The sequence below is a fragment of the Antedon mediterranea genome, chromosome 9, assembly GCF_964355755.1.
Source record: "Antedon mediterranea chromosome 9, ecAntMedi1.1, whole genome shotgun sequence".
In the NCBI taxonomy this organism is placed as follows: domain Eukaryota; kingdom Metazoa; phylum Echinodermata; class Crinoidea; order Comatulida; family Antedonidae; genus Antedon; species Antedon mediterranea.
The window spans coordinates 981,554-997,612 of record NC_092678.1 but is presented as its reverse complement, the minus strand read 5'-3'; the positions used below and the strand labels follow the sequence as shown (position 1 = coordinate 997,612).

The 16,059-nt window shown below is 36.3% G+C and overlaps 1 protein-coding gene and 2 long non-coding RNA genes across 4 annotated transcripts; 1 reads left to right on the top strand and 2 right to left on the bottom strand.

The window, feature by feature from the left end:
* Positions 1 to 2,382: 2,382 nt before the first annotated feature.
* Positions 2,383 to 7,614, bottom strand: LOC140058592 (uncharacterized). Its single transcript, XR_011847024.1, has 3 exons — positions 7,595 to 7,614; positions 7,094 to 7,232; positions 2,383 to 4,236 (listed from the first exon to the last, which is right to left on the bottom strand). It is a non-coding gene; the product is annotated as an uncharacterized lncRNA (long non-coding RNA).
* Positions 2,747 to 5,893, top strand: LOC140058593 (uncharacterized). Its single transcript, XR_011847025.1, has 3 exons — positions 2,747 to 2,820; positions 4,720 to 4,844; positions 5,754 to 5,893. It is a non-coding gene; the product is annotated as an uncharacterized lncRNA (long non-coding RNA).
* Positions 7,615 to 8,234: 620 nt separating the features above from the next.
* LOC140058823 (V-type proton ATPase subunit S1-like) lies at positions 8,235 to 15,241 on the bottom strand. Of its 2 annotated transcripts, XM_072104570.1 has the most exons (10): positions 15,185 to 15,241; positions 11,358 to 11,413; positions 10,982 to 11,111; positions 10,788 to 10,865; positions 10,500 to 10,690; positions 10,238 to 10,358; positions 9,925 to 10,151; positions 9,667 to 9,711; positions 9,329 to 9,530; positions 8,235 to 8,970 (listed from the first exon to the last, which is right to left on the bottom strand). In XM_072104570.1, exons 1-10 carry the CDS (start codon positions 15,191 to 15,193, stop codon positions 8,758 to 8,760), a joined length of 1,272 nt encoding a protein of 423 aa, XP_071960671.1. In that variant the 5' UTR covers positions 15,194 to 15,241; the 3' UTR covers positions 8,235 to 8,757. The 2 variants fall into 2 exon arrangements, with proteins under 2 accessions (XP_071960671.1, XP_071960670.1); XM_072104569.1 differs by lacking the exon at positions 15,185 to 15,241 and having other exon boundaries at positions 11,358 to 11,538.
* Between the last annotated feature and the right edge of the window lie 818 nt (positions 15,242 to 16,059).

Genomic DNA, 16,059 nt, shown 5'->3' with positions numbered 1-16,059 from the left:
ACTTAGCTGCCCGTAATTGGCTTTAAAACTTAGCTGCCTGTTAGGGGCTATAAAAACTTAGCTGCCCGTAAGTTGCTATTAAAACTTAGCTGCCCGTAAGGTGCTATTAAAACTTAGCTGTCCGTATTAAGGGGCTATTAAAACTTAGTTGTTCGTAAGGTGCTATTAAAACTTAGCTGCCCGTAAGTGGCTTTTGAAACTTAGCTGCCTGTAAGGCGCTATTCAAACTTAGCTGCCCGTGAAGGGCTATTCAAACTTAGGTGCCTGTAAGGGGCTATAAAAACTTAGCTGCCTGTAAGGGGCTATAAAAACTTAGCTGCCCGTAAGTGGCTATTAAAACTTAGCTGCCCGTAAGTGGCTATTAAAACTTGGCTGCCCGTAAGGGGCTTTTAAAACTAGGCTGCCCGTAAGGGGCTTTTAAAACTTAGCTGCCAGTAAGTGGCTATTAAAACTTAGCTGCCTGTAAGGAGCTATAAAAACTTAACTGCCCGTAAGGTGCTATTCAAACTTTGCTGCCTGTAAGTGGCTTTTAAAACTTAGCTGCCTGTAAGGGCTATAAAAACTTAGCTGCCCGTAAGGTGCTATTAAAACTTAGCTGCCCGTAAGGTGCTATTAAAACTTAGCTGCCCGTAAGGTGCTATTCAAACTTAGCTGCCCGTAAGGTGCTATTCAAACTTTGCTGCCAGTAAGTGGCTTTTAAAACTTAGCTGCCCGTAAGGGGCTATTCAAACTTAGCTGCCCGTAAGGGGCTTTTAAAACTAGGCTGCCCGTAAGGGGCTTTTAAAACTTAGCTGCCAGTAAGTGGCTATTAAAACTTAGCTGCCTGTAAGGAGCTATTAAAACTTAGCTGCCCGTAAGGTGCTATTCAAACTTTGCTGCCTGTAAGTGGCTTTTAAAACTTAGCTGCCTGTAAGGGCTATAAAAACTTAGCTGCCCGTAAGGTGCTATTAAAACTTAGCTGCCCGTAAGGTGCTATTAAAACTTAGCTGCCCGTAAGGTGCTATTCAAACTTTGCTGCCAGTAAGTGGCTTTTAAAACTTAGCTGCCCGTAAGGGGCTATTCAAACTTAGCTGCCCGTAAGGGGCTATTCAAACTTAGGTGCCTGAAGGTGCTATTCAAACTTAGGTGCCTGTAAGGTGCTATTCAAACTTTGCTGCCAGTAAGTGGCTTTTAAAACTTAGCTGCCTGTAAGGGGCTATTCAAACTTAGCTGCCCGTAAAGGGCTATTCAAACTTACGTGCCTGTAAGAGGCTATTCAAACTTTGCTGCCAGTAAGGGTCTTTAAAACTTAGTCACCAATGAGTGGTGAATTTATACTTAATAACATAATTTAATTAATATAATTTAATTACATTGAATTGTAGCTTAATAGTTTGTTTTGGTTGAGTTTATACATACAGTGGTCTACACACAGTGAACACAACATACACACAGTTGGTTACTACAAACATTAATAATAATAAAAAAATAGACAAATTTACACTGAAATAAAAAATGGCTTCTCTTAAGATAGGAATAGTTGGTACCGTATCTGAAGGGTAAATGAGTTGGGCAGTATAACAATTACACTGTGCTGTCCTGAAAACGAAGTCGTTGGGTTTGGTATTACCAGAGAGTCAACCTTATTAAATTATATAATCCAAATTATGTACTGCACAATTTGTTTTCTTGAGCTAATATAAGCATCAAAATTATTGACATCTAATTTTTCTGAAACCAGTCAGGCTTTATTTTCCACAACAACAACCTGTTTGCATTTGTGTCGTGTGAAACTAAGACAAGCTTCGTTCAACATAAATGCGTCTAGTTTGGTGTTTTGGGAATTAAGTCTTTAAGCCATTTACCTTTTTGAACCGTATAATATTAATTTAGGCTTACAATGTAACCTTCTGGTTATGTTTAAAATAATAATAATTGATATCAAAATTCTTTTATTAGTTATATCTGTACAATTTTTAATAAAATCAAAACTTATTTTTCTTTTATAAATTCTGTTTGTAATTTTAATAAATTAAAAATTTTAGTATCAAATTTTAATATAGGTCTAAATTCCTATGCTAAAACAGCATATAATTCCACTCCTGAGAACGTCCGGTGTGCCCAGGGCGATTCCCTCATGTGTCAGCGTCCCTGCATTGGAGTATTGGGTTCTCACTTGTGTTTGGTCGGTCTGTAGTTTACATTGAACTTTAATCGTCTTCGATTGAAACTTGAATCTTTAACTTTCTAGATGTCTTGAAACATTCTTTCCGATGGTGGTTGTGACAGCATGACTTGGGGGACATATTCACTGTGTAGTTGAGTGGGTTGATACTCGTTGGTGTAGTGGGGCACACATGGGTTGTGGAGAGATGCATTTTTTTTTTGTACAAATAAAACAACACACAGGTTATGTTGGTCTCTTGTCTTTTATTAATTGTGGCCGATCACTGTTCAACCTAAAGACGCCCTCACCCGTTTCAAAGCTACACTCCAATCGCAAGAGGGCGTTAATTATGGCAAAGGGCGCCCTCATTTTAAACAAAAAAGGGCGTGCGGGTCCCCTACAAAGCTATCAATCAAACAGCGCCCCCTAACATAAACCCCATTATAGAAATACGCCCTCTGTAGTTGGGAGTGCGCTCAAAATAAAAAAAATGAGCGTAGCGGTGTTACAAAGCTTATATTTTGAATAGCGCCCTCATTATTTTTAAGGCGTTATAAAATATGCCCTCTATGAGCAGGAGTGCACTTATCAAACGGTAGAGGGCGTTTTTGGTAGAACTATACAATCAATCCACTTACCTCAATCTTGGATTTGTCAATGTTACTGGCTACCAGGTTAGTATATTTGAAAACTTACCTTACCAAAATTAATATAAGCCTACCACTAAAACAATATGCCTATACTGTACAATAGTAACTAAATTATAAACAAGGTTATAATGGATACATAATACAACAATTTGGAAAGTTGAAAAATACAAAGCAAATATTAAACCAACTAATGTAAAAAATAGAATATTCCTACTACACCAAAGAATGGTTGTATTTACTATTTTGATGTCTACCCCCACACAAAGACGTACAGTTGCACCCTTACAAAACTAATAAATTGCTGTATGTGATACATATGCTGCCTACCTACAAACAATATTTCTATATATGTTGAATAACAAACAATATGCCTACTATACTACTGTATTTAATAACAGTTGAATGGTACGTAACAAATATGCCTACTATACTACTGTATTTAATAACAGTTGAATGGTACGTAACAAATATGCCTACTATACTACTGTATAAATACTGCCTGAAAAATAATCGTAGACATGTAAATTTTAAAGTAAAAAATAGATACAATACTGAAAATACTGTATATGCCTATCACTAAAGATAAATACTATGTGCATGTATTGTATATTATAACTTAAATACAGAGAAAATAATTGACACAACACAGGGATTGACTTGGTTGGGTCGCGACTCAAATGTTAGTGTAGGATAGGTGCTGCTAAATATGGGTGTACGTACAGCTAGTATACAGTAGAACCCTATTAAGGGACACCTTCAGATTTAAGATATTTTACAAGAAATTGTCCCCTGGTTTCCGCAAAAATAAAATAAATAAAACACTAAACAATAAAATAAGAATTGAAAGATTTAGTTGATTCATGTTTCACCATGAAAACTTGTCAAGCTAGAGAAAGTGTCAATTATTATCACAATTATTATGATATCCATTTGCGTATTAACAACGATATAATGAATATAATTTGTTGATGCATTTATGCTAGAAAAGGTTGTTTGTAGTGATGTTAAGCATATATTTCGCCTTGTTTCGCGGGAAAGTGTCACCTAATAAGGGTCTACTGTATAGCTTTAAAGAGTGAAGACACAACACAGGGATTGACTTTATTGAGGAGGATGGGCTATTAAAGCACAATGGCAATTGGACAAAGTAACGAGATCATCGCGACTCAAACGTGGGTGCTGCTATCGCCAAAAGACTCGCGAGCGTTATTTATACTAGATACGCGAACCGAATATTCTGGTGGTTGAACGAGTTTTCAATAAACTGGAGGTTGCGTGTACACATCTGGCTTGTGTGCAAAGACGAAGGAGGACCATCATGATAAGACGAAACTGTTTACTGATCCCCATCACTTGTGTAGTCTCACTACTCTCAGTCACAGGTTTTTACTGATCGTCTGCCAACAGCCATCTTTCAATTCAATGGTTTTCTTCAGTAAGCTAAAAGATAAAAATGAAGTAAAATTATAAATCAAATTTCAATTTATAGATATTTTCAATTAAAAAATGTGAATATCAATAACTGCTTATCAATAATAGAATTTGCGGTGGACTTCTTGGATTTTTTTTGTTTATTGTATTTTGACATGCTTTTGTTGTTTAGTCGAATCCACCACCTAAGTCAAACTCTGCTGCCCGTTAATCGTGAAGGTCACATTTTTATGAAAGTCCCAATTCTGTTCTATTCTATGCATTACTGTGTCATTTTTATTTGTAAGTTGAATTTGTGGTCGAAGCACATGTTTAATACATTTAAATACAGTAGTCGCCTGAATACAGAACACGCGGTAGTCAATTTAGGGGTGTAAATAAACAAAATAAAATTGCGATTGAGGCATGTGTTTAATAAGTTATTAAATAACACCACCGTTATTAAGGAAATTTTCATTACACTAATCAAGGTACATGTGATTCGTTTTTCAGCAACATTAGAGATGGTGAAGCATTGAGCCACTGGTTGATTTGGCATGGAATGACCCTGACTGTACTTGTTTATTTTTATCTCTACAAAGAATGGATCTACCAAGGAACATCTCAACGCACACAAGGTTTGAGGCACTGCTATTTTTTTTTAACAACATAGAAGAAATAATTACTTTAAACAGATACATTACAATGTCTATTAAATGGTTTATTGGGCAAAGGATTCGCCAAGCATTTCTTTTAAACTTGTTAATGTTCGCGATCAATCTACAGTACCATGACACGGCCAGCATGCTTCGGAATTTTCAATGGGAGACTGTGTGTGAGATGCCAGCTCATTAGGGCCTACATTTTGGATTGGTGGTGGCAGTAAAAAATAAAATAACGCAAGTATTCTCAATGTACTTAATATAAAGTACAAATTACGTTAGAGTAAAGCAAACATCTGACCAAATACTGAAACAATTTGTAAATCAAAAACATTGCCATATTGCATACTGGCATGGCACAAAAACATTGCCATATTGCATACTGGCATGGCACATAAACATTGCCATATTGCATACTGGCATGGCACAAAAACATTGCCATATTGCATACTGGCATGGCACAAAAACATTGCCATATTGCATACTGGCATGGTACAAAAACATTGCCATATTGCATACTGGCATGGCACAAAAACATTGCCATATTGCATACTGGCATGGCACAAAAACAGTTTTACTTTGATATTATCATTTTTAAATTTGGCTTAAAAATAGGAAATTGCTAAAGAAAATTTGCTAGTGGTGCGTTTGTTTAGTACACCGATATATAGTTGGTAATATACCAAACCTGGTTTTTGTGTATATGAGTGTTGTTTTGGCCTGAATCTAATACGTAAGGCCAATAAAGAGTAGACACTTTTGCTTCATATTTAACTTTGGAATAAAATAAATTAAATTACTCTTGTAGTATTTTATTTATGAAGGATATAGTACAAAACTCAATTTAACTTTTTTTTTTTGTTATGTTCTTCATAATACATTAAGGACAATTTGCATAGATAATTTCACCCAGGTGAGCTTGCAGCTTACAACAATAGGCTACACAATTTGCATAAAGTAAAAGAAAGAAAGGAAAATAGGAATTAGAAGGCTTCACTTGCAGTCCAGATGAGTGGATAGGGAGCTACAGCTTACGGTATGTTGGGCTACAGGTAGTTTAGTCTACTGTATCAATGAAGAACCATTTATTTAGTTTGTGGAATACAGCCTGCATGATTTGAGCATGAAGTCATTTAGAGCTCCATGATTTAAGGCCTAGATAAGCAATGGTGTCCATACCTAGGCTTAGATATACAAAGGTGGTCAGACCTAGGCTTAGATATGCAGAGGTGGTCAGACCTACCAAGGCTTTGATATATGCAGAGGTGCCCAGACCTAGGCTTTGATATATGCAGAGGTGCCCAGACCTAGGCTTTGATATATGCAGAGGTGCCCAGACCTAGGCTTTGATATATGCAGAGGTGCCCAGACCTAGGCTTAGATATGAACGGTATATATATGATATACTGTTGTTGTTTTAGTTGTTATTGCTATGTGATTAAGCTCAATAAAGAAGCAATTACTGCTCTACAAAAATATTCTGTTATGTTGTATATTTGTGTTTCATAGCCGTTGTGGCCATGGCAGTGCAGCTGACGTGGGCGTGGCAGTGAAGCTGACTTTGAGTGGTTCAGACCAGTGGAAAAAGCCGATAAGAAGTTGGATGAAGCAACCAAAACAGTACTTGTGGCTCATTGGCATTATAGTGTAATATCTCTATCTATGTTTGGAGGACCACATGCTTTATTAAATATTGAAATAGTAAGCTTGGGCTTTGCCAGATGTGAAATAAAGGAGTCAAAGAAACTTTATTTCACAATTTTATTTGCCTTCTGCAAACATATATCTATCTATAGATTAGAAAATGAAATATAATATATATGTTTTTATTCGCAGCATTTATTAATGTAATATAATAACCATGTGTATTTTTGGCTTGGTCTATTTTGCTGAAATTTTGTTTTACATTTTAAATCCAAAATTATTTTTAATTAAGTAGCCATCAATGATATATTTAATATGAATAATTAATAATAATAATAATAATTGGTGTATTCACTCAAATTAAAGTTTCACTCAATTGTGAATTTAAAATGTATTTTTTCTATCATTATTTTTTTGTATTGTCTGTTTTTATGTAGATATGCCTCGGGCCCTATTTGACCTTTGTAATAATTAATAATAATTATAAAATTAAAAATAAAATTGACGGTGGTACACAAGACATTAATATATTGTATGATTTTTATTAATAATCAAATACTAATAATAGGGCCTATACTTACAAGAAGTAGCCTAGGCAAGATGACAACCAGACACTGCCTCTTCGTGATCATGGTGGTTCCATCCATTTTCTGCTGCTGCTCTGTGTGGTGCGATATTTTTTAGGCTAGAATTTTTCCACAATCTGCATCATATATTGTGCTTAAAATTAAATTAAAAAGAAACTGGAATGTTTAAGATCAAACATATTATATCAATGGGACTACTTCCGCGTACTGTGCTAAATAACATTAAGATAAATGTAGCCCTATAATAAGGCATTCGATGATCATGCCCGAGGGGCCATACATTCGGTAAAGAAAGCAGACGACTACCCCGGGGCATTATCTGTTCTAGCCTAGGGCTCAAAACCATATAAAAATTGCTTTCTACGTATAAAAACTTTATCAAACACAAAGGAAGCTACATTATAACCATTTTTTTACAACAATTTATAGTCATTTTTTGCAAGACTGAATCATAATGAAGGATTTTAATGGATTTTAAATGAGCAATTAACTTACCATTTCATTTTGATTTTACCACCGTCAAAAAAATGAAAAGTCACGTGACTGTTCAGATATTAAAAACAAAAGGGCTGTAAGAACAAAACTATAGGAATAGGCTTACATTCTTAAATCATCATTAGAACCGACCTAACCTTTCAATATCTTTATTTTATGTCAATTTAATATACGAAGAACATTATTTATGATATATTTAATAAAGAACAATAACGGAGAACATTGGGTAAGCACCATTACGATTAAAGTAAATTCTCTATACTGTAATTAAATAATGAATAATATTGTATGTATTATGTATATATTATTGTTGAATAATGGTGTTTTATTTGTTTTAATTTGTCAATAAATCTAACCGGTACACAGGTTATAATCACTAGTACAGTTACAAGCCAAAGACGACATCGCCGCTCAGAACGCGTTCAAGCGCTACACCTCACATGGATTACATTATAAGTAGTTTTACGTAAATTTTACTAAATTTCATACGTATCTGTTTCCCCCCCCCCCCTCTCTTTTCTACGGTCTATAAGTATCTGTATTTTTATTAGTATATTCAGCAAACACAGAATGTTTTTAATGACAAACAATGTTGAGAGTGTAAACATTCAATGTAAAAAGAAAAACAACAAATATCGCATAATGTATCATATTTTTTATTACCATATCTACCACATCACAATGTCTATTAGATGATTTTGATTTCACTAATATAGTAAATAAATTGTTGGTCTTTGATTTTATAGTGCAGTACTTGTATGTTCACACTAGTCTAGTTGTACTGTAATTGATGACTAAATAAATGTGAATTAAATGAAATCTATGTATTTTAATATTGACATTTAAATGCAGGCCAAGTGTAGCTAGCTATAGACATAAATATTAGTTGCCACCCCATCACAAGTTTTGTTTTATTAAACCTCCCAGCTTGTAACTAAATTGCACCTTACTCTATCCCTACTTATCTGTTTATATTTAATTATGTCTTCCTTTAGTTGCAATTAATGTTTTCATGTTTACGGTAAATAGATGTGAAAAGACAAGTCTGTAAACAAAACATTTGCTAATAATTTCAACAGTATACACCACCCACAAAAATGTATAATTGAAATGTAATATATTCATAATTTAAATTCAGTACTACTTAAATATTCCAAAAAATACTATTCGGATGATTGCGCAACTGTTATAGTTTTTCCCTTTGGATCGTCGAACTTATCCATGACTGAAAGACTCGCGAGCATTCCAAACCCGAATGCCAGGATTAGGATTACAATTAAGCCGGTTACTAATCCCATCCAAATCCCTTCGGAAAAGAAACCAATACAATCATTCGGGTACGAGAATTGATTATTTTCGATTTTGAATGATTGCATCTAAAAAGAAAAACATGTTTTATTATTTATTCTATGAAAATATGAAGGTTACACAGCAATAGCATGAATATTGTCCAATGTAGGTAATATTGTCCAATGTAGGTAATATTGTCCAATGTAGGTAATATTGTCCAATGTAGGTAATATTGTCCAATGTAGGCAATATTGTCCAATGTAGGCAATATTGTCCAATGTAGGCAATATTGTCCAATGTAGGCAATATTGTCCAATGTAGGTAATATTGTCCAATGTAGGCAATATGTAGTATTAAATTATAATAAATATATATTAATACAATTATCACTTAAAAGTTGATATGCAGCACTAAATATTAGATATAGCATTGTTCACTACTAACCTGTAAGTCGTTGAATATAACTTTCAAGTCACCACTACCTGTGCCCTTTGCTTCTGATTGGACACAATGGTACGAGAACTGTTTTGGAGTCTCTACAAACGTCATGTCAATAGCTTGCTTTAGTTGAGTCCCATTTGTATCCATGGTAAACGTTGCATTTATCACGTTCCAGAAATTGTATTTATCTAGTTGAATATCCATCCTGTAAATAAAAATGCATAAAGCTACAATATTAGAAAGAATGCATAAAGTATAGCAGCAATGTCTCTGCAATATTCATTTTGTTTTTCAGTGGTGAACTTTGAGTGTTCTGAAATGTAATAATAGGTTGTACTTACTCAAACTTATAACTATTTGTACCATTGTCATTTGACATCACCAAACTAAAATTGAAATAACATTTTATTATCATCTTGTGTACATTATGTGAAATAGTATCGCTCACTGTGGACATTTGAGGGTAGTTCCTGTCATAGGTTACATTTATTTCTAAAAATTTAAGGATAAGGAATTTAAGGATAAGGAATGTTTGCGGATAAAGTGCCTGCTTTGTAATAGTAATATAGAGGGCGATATGTATTGTGTTTGTTGCTTACAATACACTCTTAGTACTTGTACAATTGGATCCAGTTGTGTCCCATGTTTCTTGAGGCAAGGAATCTTTGCCATCAGCTTTTTCTACGATCACACTTTCACTGTAAAAAAACACCTGACAAGCGCCCTCAGTGTAGTTGGCAAAGAAAAACTTGTCATCTTGGCCGTTACTTTCTAAAATATGCCTACCGACTTTCACCGAATCTTTAGAATTAACGGTTAGCTTTTTCTGAAAAATAAGAAAACAATTTCAATGAACAAATTGTTTACTGGAACTGTTGCTTTTTTCCAGTTCGATATAGATGTCATATGTACCTTTATAGGGGCTTGTTGAGCTGTAAGCAATGCTGTATATGGTGTCGACATCGAATTAAGTTCAGACATTACAACTTCTATCATTTTATCAGCTTCTCGTATTTCATTCTCACGGTCATTGCTGAAAAACAAAATATTTACTGTGATATTGTGCATTAAGTTTTATGATTTATTTTTGGATTTTGAAAGATAGTGTTTTTTTAGGGTTTTAAAAGTGTTATTTGAGGTGACAACAGGTCAATTATCAAAGCTAAAAACCTACGTGTTTGGGGAGGTGGTCAGCTGAAAGATTATAACATTTGTTTTAGTTGCGTCCAGTGACTTGTCCTTAAGAGATGATGGGTCAATTAACTCAATCACTTGACCATTGACCTTTGAACTCAAGTACGATCCCAGTTGTGATGAATCGACAGATGGTAGGACAATTGAGGATGCAGACGTCTCCAAAGCAACCTGTGGATGACATTATACAGAAATATACAAAGTGAATAATAACTGAATTATCAAACGGATATCACTGAATATTTAGATGTTTATTTTCTAAATTTACCCTTAGATTAGCAAGTGCATTTCCAGTACTGTCGCTGTTGTACGCGTCACTGTATTTCGTAATATCATCAATACTCAGCTGTAGGTAGGAAAAAAAGTAGCAGTTTAGTTAGAGCATAAGTAGTTATATATTAATGTTTTCAATAATTAGTTACAGTCATAGTATTTACATTATGTTTGATTATATATTCTTACCTTGTCAATGACAAAAACACATATAGTATGTGGTGCTGTTGAGGCAACAAGTCTATCCAAGTAATTCTTTTGAAGGAAGTCGGAGTTAACAAAGTGACCAGCCGGAATTGTAGGAGTTTTTTCCAACAACCTATAACAATTTAATAAATTAAAATGTGAAACACTACTGAAAATCATTAACTCAACATACCTTAAAACGGCTAACCATTTGCACAAAAACCAAGTGGCGAAACGACCACAGTCACACCGCCTACTACATCACAAGCGATCAGCCAGGTTAGAGCAGAGCAGAGGGGAAAGTAGTAAACTTGGCCTGGCTGGTGGGACTAGGCTAGCCATACCCTTATTTTATTAGATTTATATTTAAAAATCTAACCTGGAATTTGACCATCCGATAACTGGAACATGTTTTCCAATAACTATTGTAGTTAACTGAAACAACAAAATTGTAAATATATTTTGTTTATCCATTTTTGTAAGCGATTTTATATCACTCCTCGAAATCAAAACAATTTTTTTATGACCGATGATAATGATCACATGACAATGGCAACAAACAAAGCGCCATCAAACGGCTGGAGAATATAAAGTACCGCAATTACCCCCTCTATTGTTGGTAGTCGCAGTGAGTCAAATGGTTCCCGTAACGATAGCAGCAAAAACACAACTACCCCCTCTATTGTTAATCACTTTTATAGTTCAATGGTTCCCGTACTCTCCGATAGTAAAAATAGTCATAGTCATAGTCATAGTCATATATACTTTATTGTCCATTTAAAAAACAGAAATGTGATTTGAAAACTGGCAAAATACAAAAATATAAAATACAATTTACAAAAACACACACAAAAAGTTAAGAGGCTAAAAATTGTTAAAATTAGATAAAAATTATCGGTTACATTTTACCTTTGTACTCTGGAGTTATATAAGTGTATAGCATTAGGTACAAACGAGCACCTAAACCGTTTTGTTTTGGTATTAAGTGCACGTAGTCTTATGCCAGAATTCATGAGAGCAAATTGTTTGTGAAGAGGATGTGTTTCATCATCAATGATACTTTTTACTTTTTTAAACACATTTTCTTTATACAAGGATTCAACATCAGGTAAGTGCTCTCCTACTAGTCTAATTGCTCTATTTCCTATTCGATTAAGTTTAATTTTATCTTTTTGCATTGTATTACCATAAAAACAAACATTACAAAAAAGTATTACACTGAGAATTACAGAGTTATAAAACAATTTAAGTATAGTTTTGTCAATTAGTAGGTACTTCATTTTTCTTAAAATAAACATCCTTTGGTTGGCTTTGCATGTGGCTTTATTTACATTATTTATCCAATTTAGCTTATTGTCAATTATACAACCCAGATATTTGTACTCATTTACTACTTCAATCTCATTTTCATTTATAATCAGAGGTTCTAAGGGTTCTTTAATTTTCCTAAAATCAATTTGCATTTCTTTTGTTTTCTTTATGTTTAGTTTCAGGTTGTTATTGCAGCACCAGTGATAAAAATCACATCCTAGTTGTCTATAGCTTGTTTCATCATTGCCAGTAATGTATCCAGTGATGACTGTGTCATCTGCATATTTTACTGTACAACATTCTAAAGAGTGTAGTGCCGCTACACAGATGCTTAAGCGGAGCGCGTCGCTCTAAACACCTGGACGCGCTCCGCCGTGTGTATCTTGGAACGTCAAGTACGTTAGGGACACTTGAGAAGTCGACGACGGAAACTAAACCTATATTATTACTACTCACTTATTATTATCATACAAAGACTATTACAATGGTGAGTATTTTACGTTGTAGTCTTTTATCGTAGTTAAGGAACTAAACCAAGAGACTAGCAATCTCTTTATTGGCGACGAGGATTAAAATTAAACGCGATATTTTTCTGGCGAAATATGACGCCGAAAATACGCGAATCTGGACGTGCGTTGTTTATATTTACATTCAATGTATCGGCCCTCGCCAATTCATCACCGTCTCGAGGATAAGAACGTGAATGTTTCTTATAAGTTCATGTTCTCTCCGAGAGTTGGGGATGAATAGTAGATTAGGATTTATTATTTTTATTTTTTATATTTAATATTCGACGAATGAACGATTGGCCTATACTAGATGAAACTGTAGTATAAGAATATTATTATTCATGCTCGTGACATGAATTTCATGCTCGTGACATGAATGTTCACGCTCGTGACGTGAATGGGTTTTGTATGTTAACCCGCTGGACTCGTGATTCCAGAACGAAACGACATGGCCCGTGTTTCATGTCCGATTTCGGAAAATATACGATTAGGTTAGGCTAGGAAGTATTAGTTATCATATTAGTGGGCCAGTTGTTTACGTCGTTCCTTCACTGGAAGTCGGCAGTGTTGGAAGAATTTATTTATTTATTTTATTAGTTTATCATGAACCGCAAAAATAAATTAAACCTTTGCCTTTTTTGAAAAAAAAAAAAAAATTTCATTAGAGGGAAGATGGTTGAAAATATACTGGTCAATTGTATTAGGCCTAGATCCTTCGAGTCTTGGGCGATAGTTTTTCGATATTGTTTCAGATCTCATCCAGGTCTTATTCCATTCGAACAAACTGCCGCGCAGTTCTTGGACATCATACGATTGGCTAGGCTACAGCAACCAATCATATCATTGCATTCGCATAGTCGCTACCTGAGAGGGTCGTGCAGCGCGAGCTGTGCACTATCCAGGGAATGAAAATGCAAGCGATGATGACGCGGTTACGTGCGTACTCTGATTGGTTGAGCAATGAAAGAATTCTATGTACTAATAGTTTCTGATTGGCTATTTACTTTACGGAAACATCCTATTTTTAGAATACTATTTTTAGGATGTGGATGTGAGTTTTAGTTATACGCACGCCGGTACGCTCAGGCGAATGCTCATAATTCTATTATTACGCGATTATTTACTGTTGGGTTGTAGTTGTTTTAGGAATCAATGAAGTGGACATTTATTTGAGATTATAAAGAATTTATTATTAGCTTACATTGTGATATTGTTCTGTGTGTTCTTTCTAAATGTGCCTACTATATTCATTGGTGACTAATTCAATCGAAAGATTCCAACGGTAAATTTAGTTCAGTCACAGTATAACTCGGTAATTCTGAACGAGTATACTAGAAGAAGGGCGAGTTTTATGGTAAACTAGTTCGCTCAATGTAAGAAGACTGAGGGAAATGGTTGGAGGTCGGAACGAGTTCTTGCACGTGATCGGGAGACGTAACATTAGTTGCGGATCTAGATAGCTATATGGCATCAACTACGTGCTTTATTCGGTGTTTGCTTATAACGAAGAAAGCACCGGCTCTGTTAAAAAAAAAAAAAATAATAATAATGCGCCGACATCGGCGAAAATCATAAAAGGATAGTACTGACGAGGTCTTTGAAGGGTCTGATCTTGAAGTTAATCCTAATAATCAGGTGACTTCAAAGAATGCGTCGATTAGTTTTAACGGGGAGGAGGAGCAGTTATTCCTGACGTTAACTCTGTGTCGAATGTAACCACGGATAGGCGGTTTAATTCCTGTTCCAACTACGGTACTCCTAATGGGGATATCTGAAATCGCGACTCTCATTATCCGGGCGATGACAACATGCGTTTCGATGAACGAACTGGCGGCGAGTCCAATAGGTTTGTGCCTATGGAACGCGGTCGAGTTCCTTGGCGATCAATAAATCGCCAAGGGGACGCAAGAGATTGAGAGCCTGAACGACGGTATCCTAAATCGGGGTAGTAGAATGGGAATGTCGCCACGGGGGTACATCGACGGTAATCGCTATAAACGCTACTCGGACGATGTCGGTCAAGTTCGGACTGATTGTCGAGGTTTCGATTACAATGATCGAGATCGCGGTAATGAGGACAATACGAACGAGTACGTCCGAAGAGAGAGTAATGGCGGAAGTTTCGGACGTGATCCGCGCTGAGTTCATTATGTGAATAAGGACCACTTGCGTGGTTGATACGGTCATAATGAAGAATGGCGAGGTGAGCGTCGGAAAAGACTACCTTTCCGCCCTCAGAGAAACCTGGAATTTTTCGGTCAAAATGACTGGTACATTTTCTGGGATAGATTTGAGGGGTATGCCTGAATTAGTGGATGGAACCTGGCGGAGAAGAAGGAGGCTTTTCACTTAGGTAAGAAGGGGAAAGCAGCCATGTACTACTTACGTTGTACATTCTTCACGGCAGTGACATCACAAATAACTCGATAACTAGCTCTGAAGAGATGTTGGAACTCCTCTGGCGGAAACGATGATCACTATTTGTTACAGGCGCCAGAGTTTTCGTCCCAACAATTTGTAATCGAGGGGTAGAAATACTATCTTGTACTAAACTTGTGTTTTGCCTCTTAATGTTTTACAGATGGATAACTGCACTACTTCCGATCGAGTAACGGTGGAGGAGGAATTGTTCCTGCTGCAGGTGGAAGACTTCCCGCCGTTGGGCAAACCAGCTGCGAAACGAAAGTCTCCACCTTCACCTACTGGATTGGAAGAAGATGATGTGGCGATGGAGGTCGGGGACCTAGATCCGCCAGTAGTTGAGGGCAGAGAGACGCCAGAGGTCTTGGCAGGATCGCCGGAGAGGCCAAAGTCCCCCTCCATTTTTCGTAAAGAGTTGCTTCCCGCCGCGCCAGCCGTGAAGGTATGGCGAACTCCGGGAAGTAAGGAGTCGGACTTTGCGTGCCGAGACGTCCGTCTCGTTGGTACGGCGACCAGTGCTGTTCCACCTAGTGCTGGGGCGGTACCAAAAGTTAAATCTCAGGGAAAGGCCGACAAACGGTCGAAAGACAACAAAAGACCTCATCCTGAAGGCGGTCAGAGGGAATCGGGTAAGCGGTCACGTCGGGCATTCCTGTGTCCAGTGGCAGGATGTGGCCGGGTGCCCGAAAACCCAAAACAACACCTGACGCACCACATACCGCCATTCATGACGGAAACATCGCCGGAGGTATCGTCGACCACCTCATCTCGGCGCTGGAGTTTCATCCAGGAGTTAGTGAAACTCGTTCCGGAGTGCGGCGGGAGTGTCACCAAGGCGGT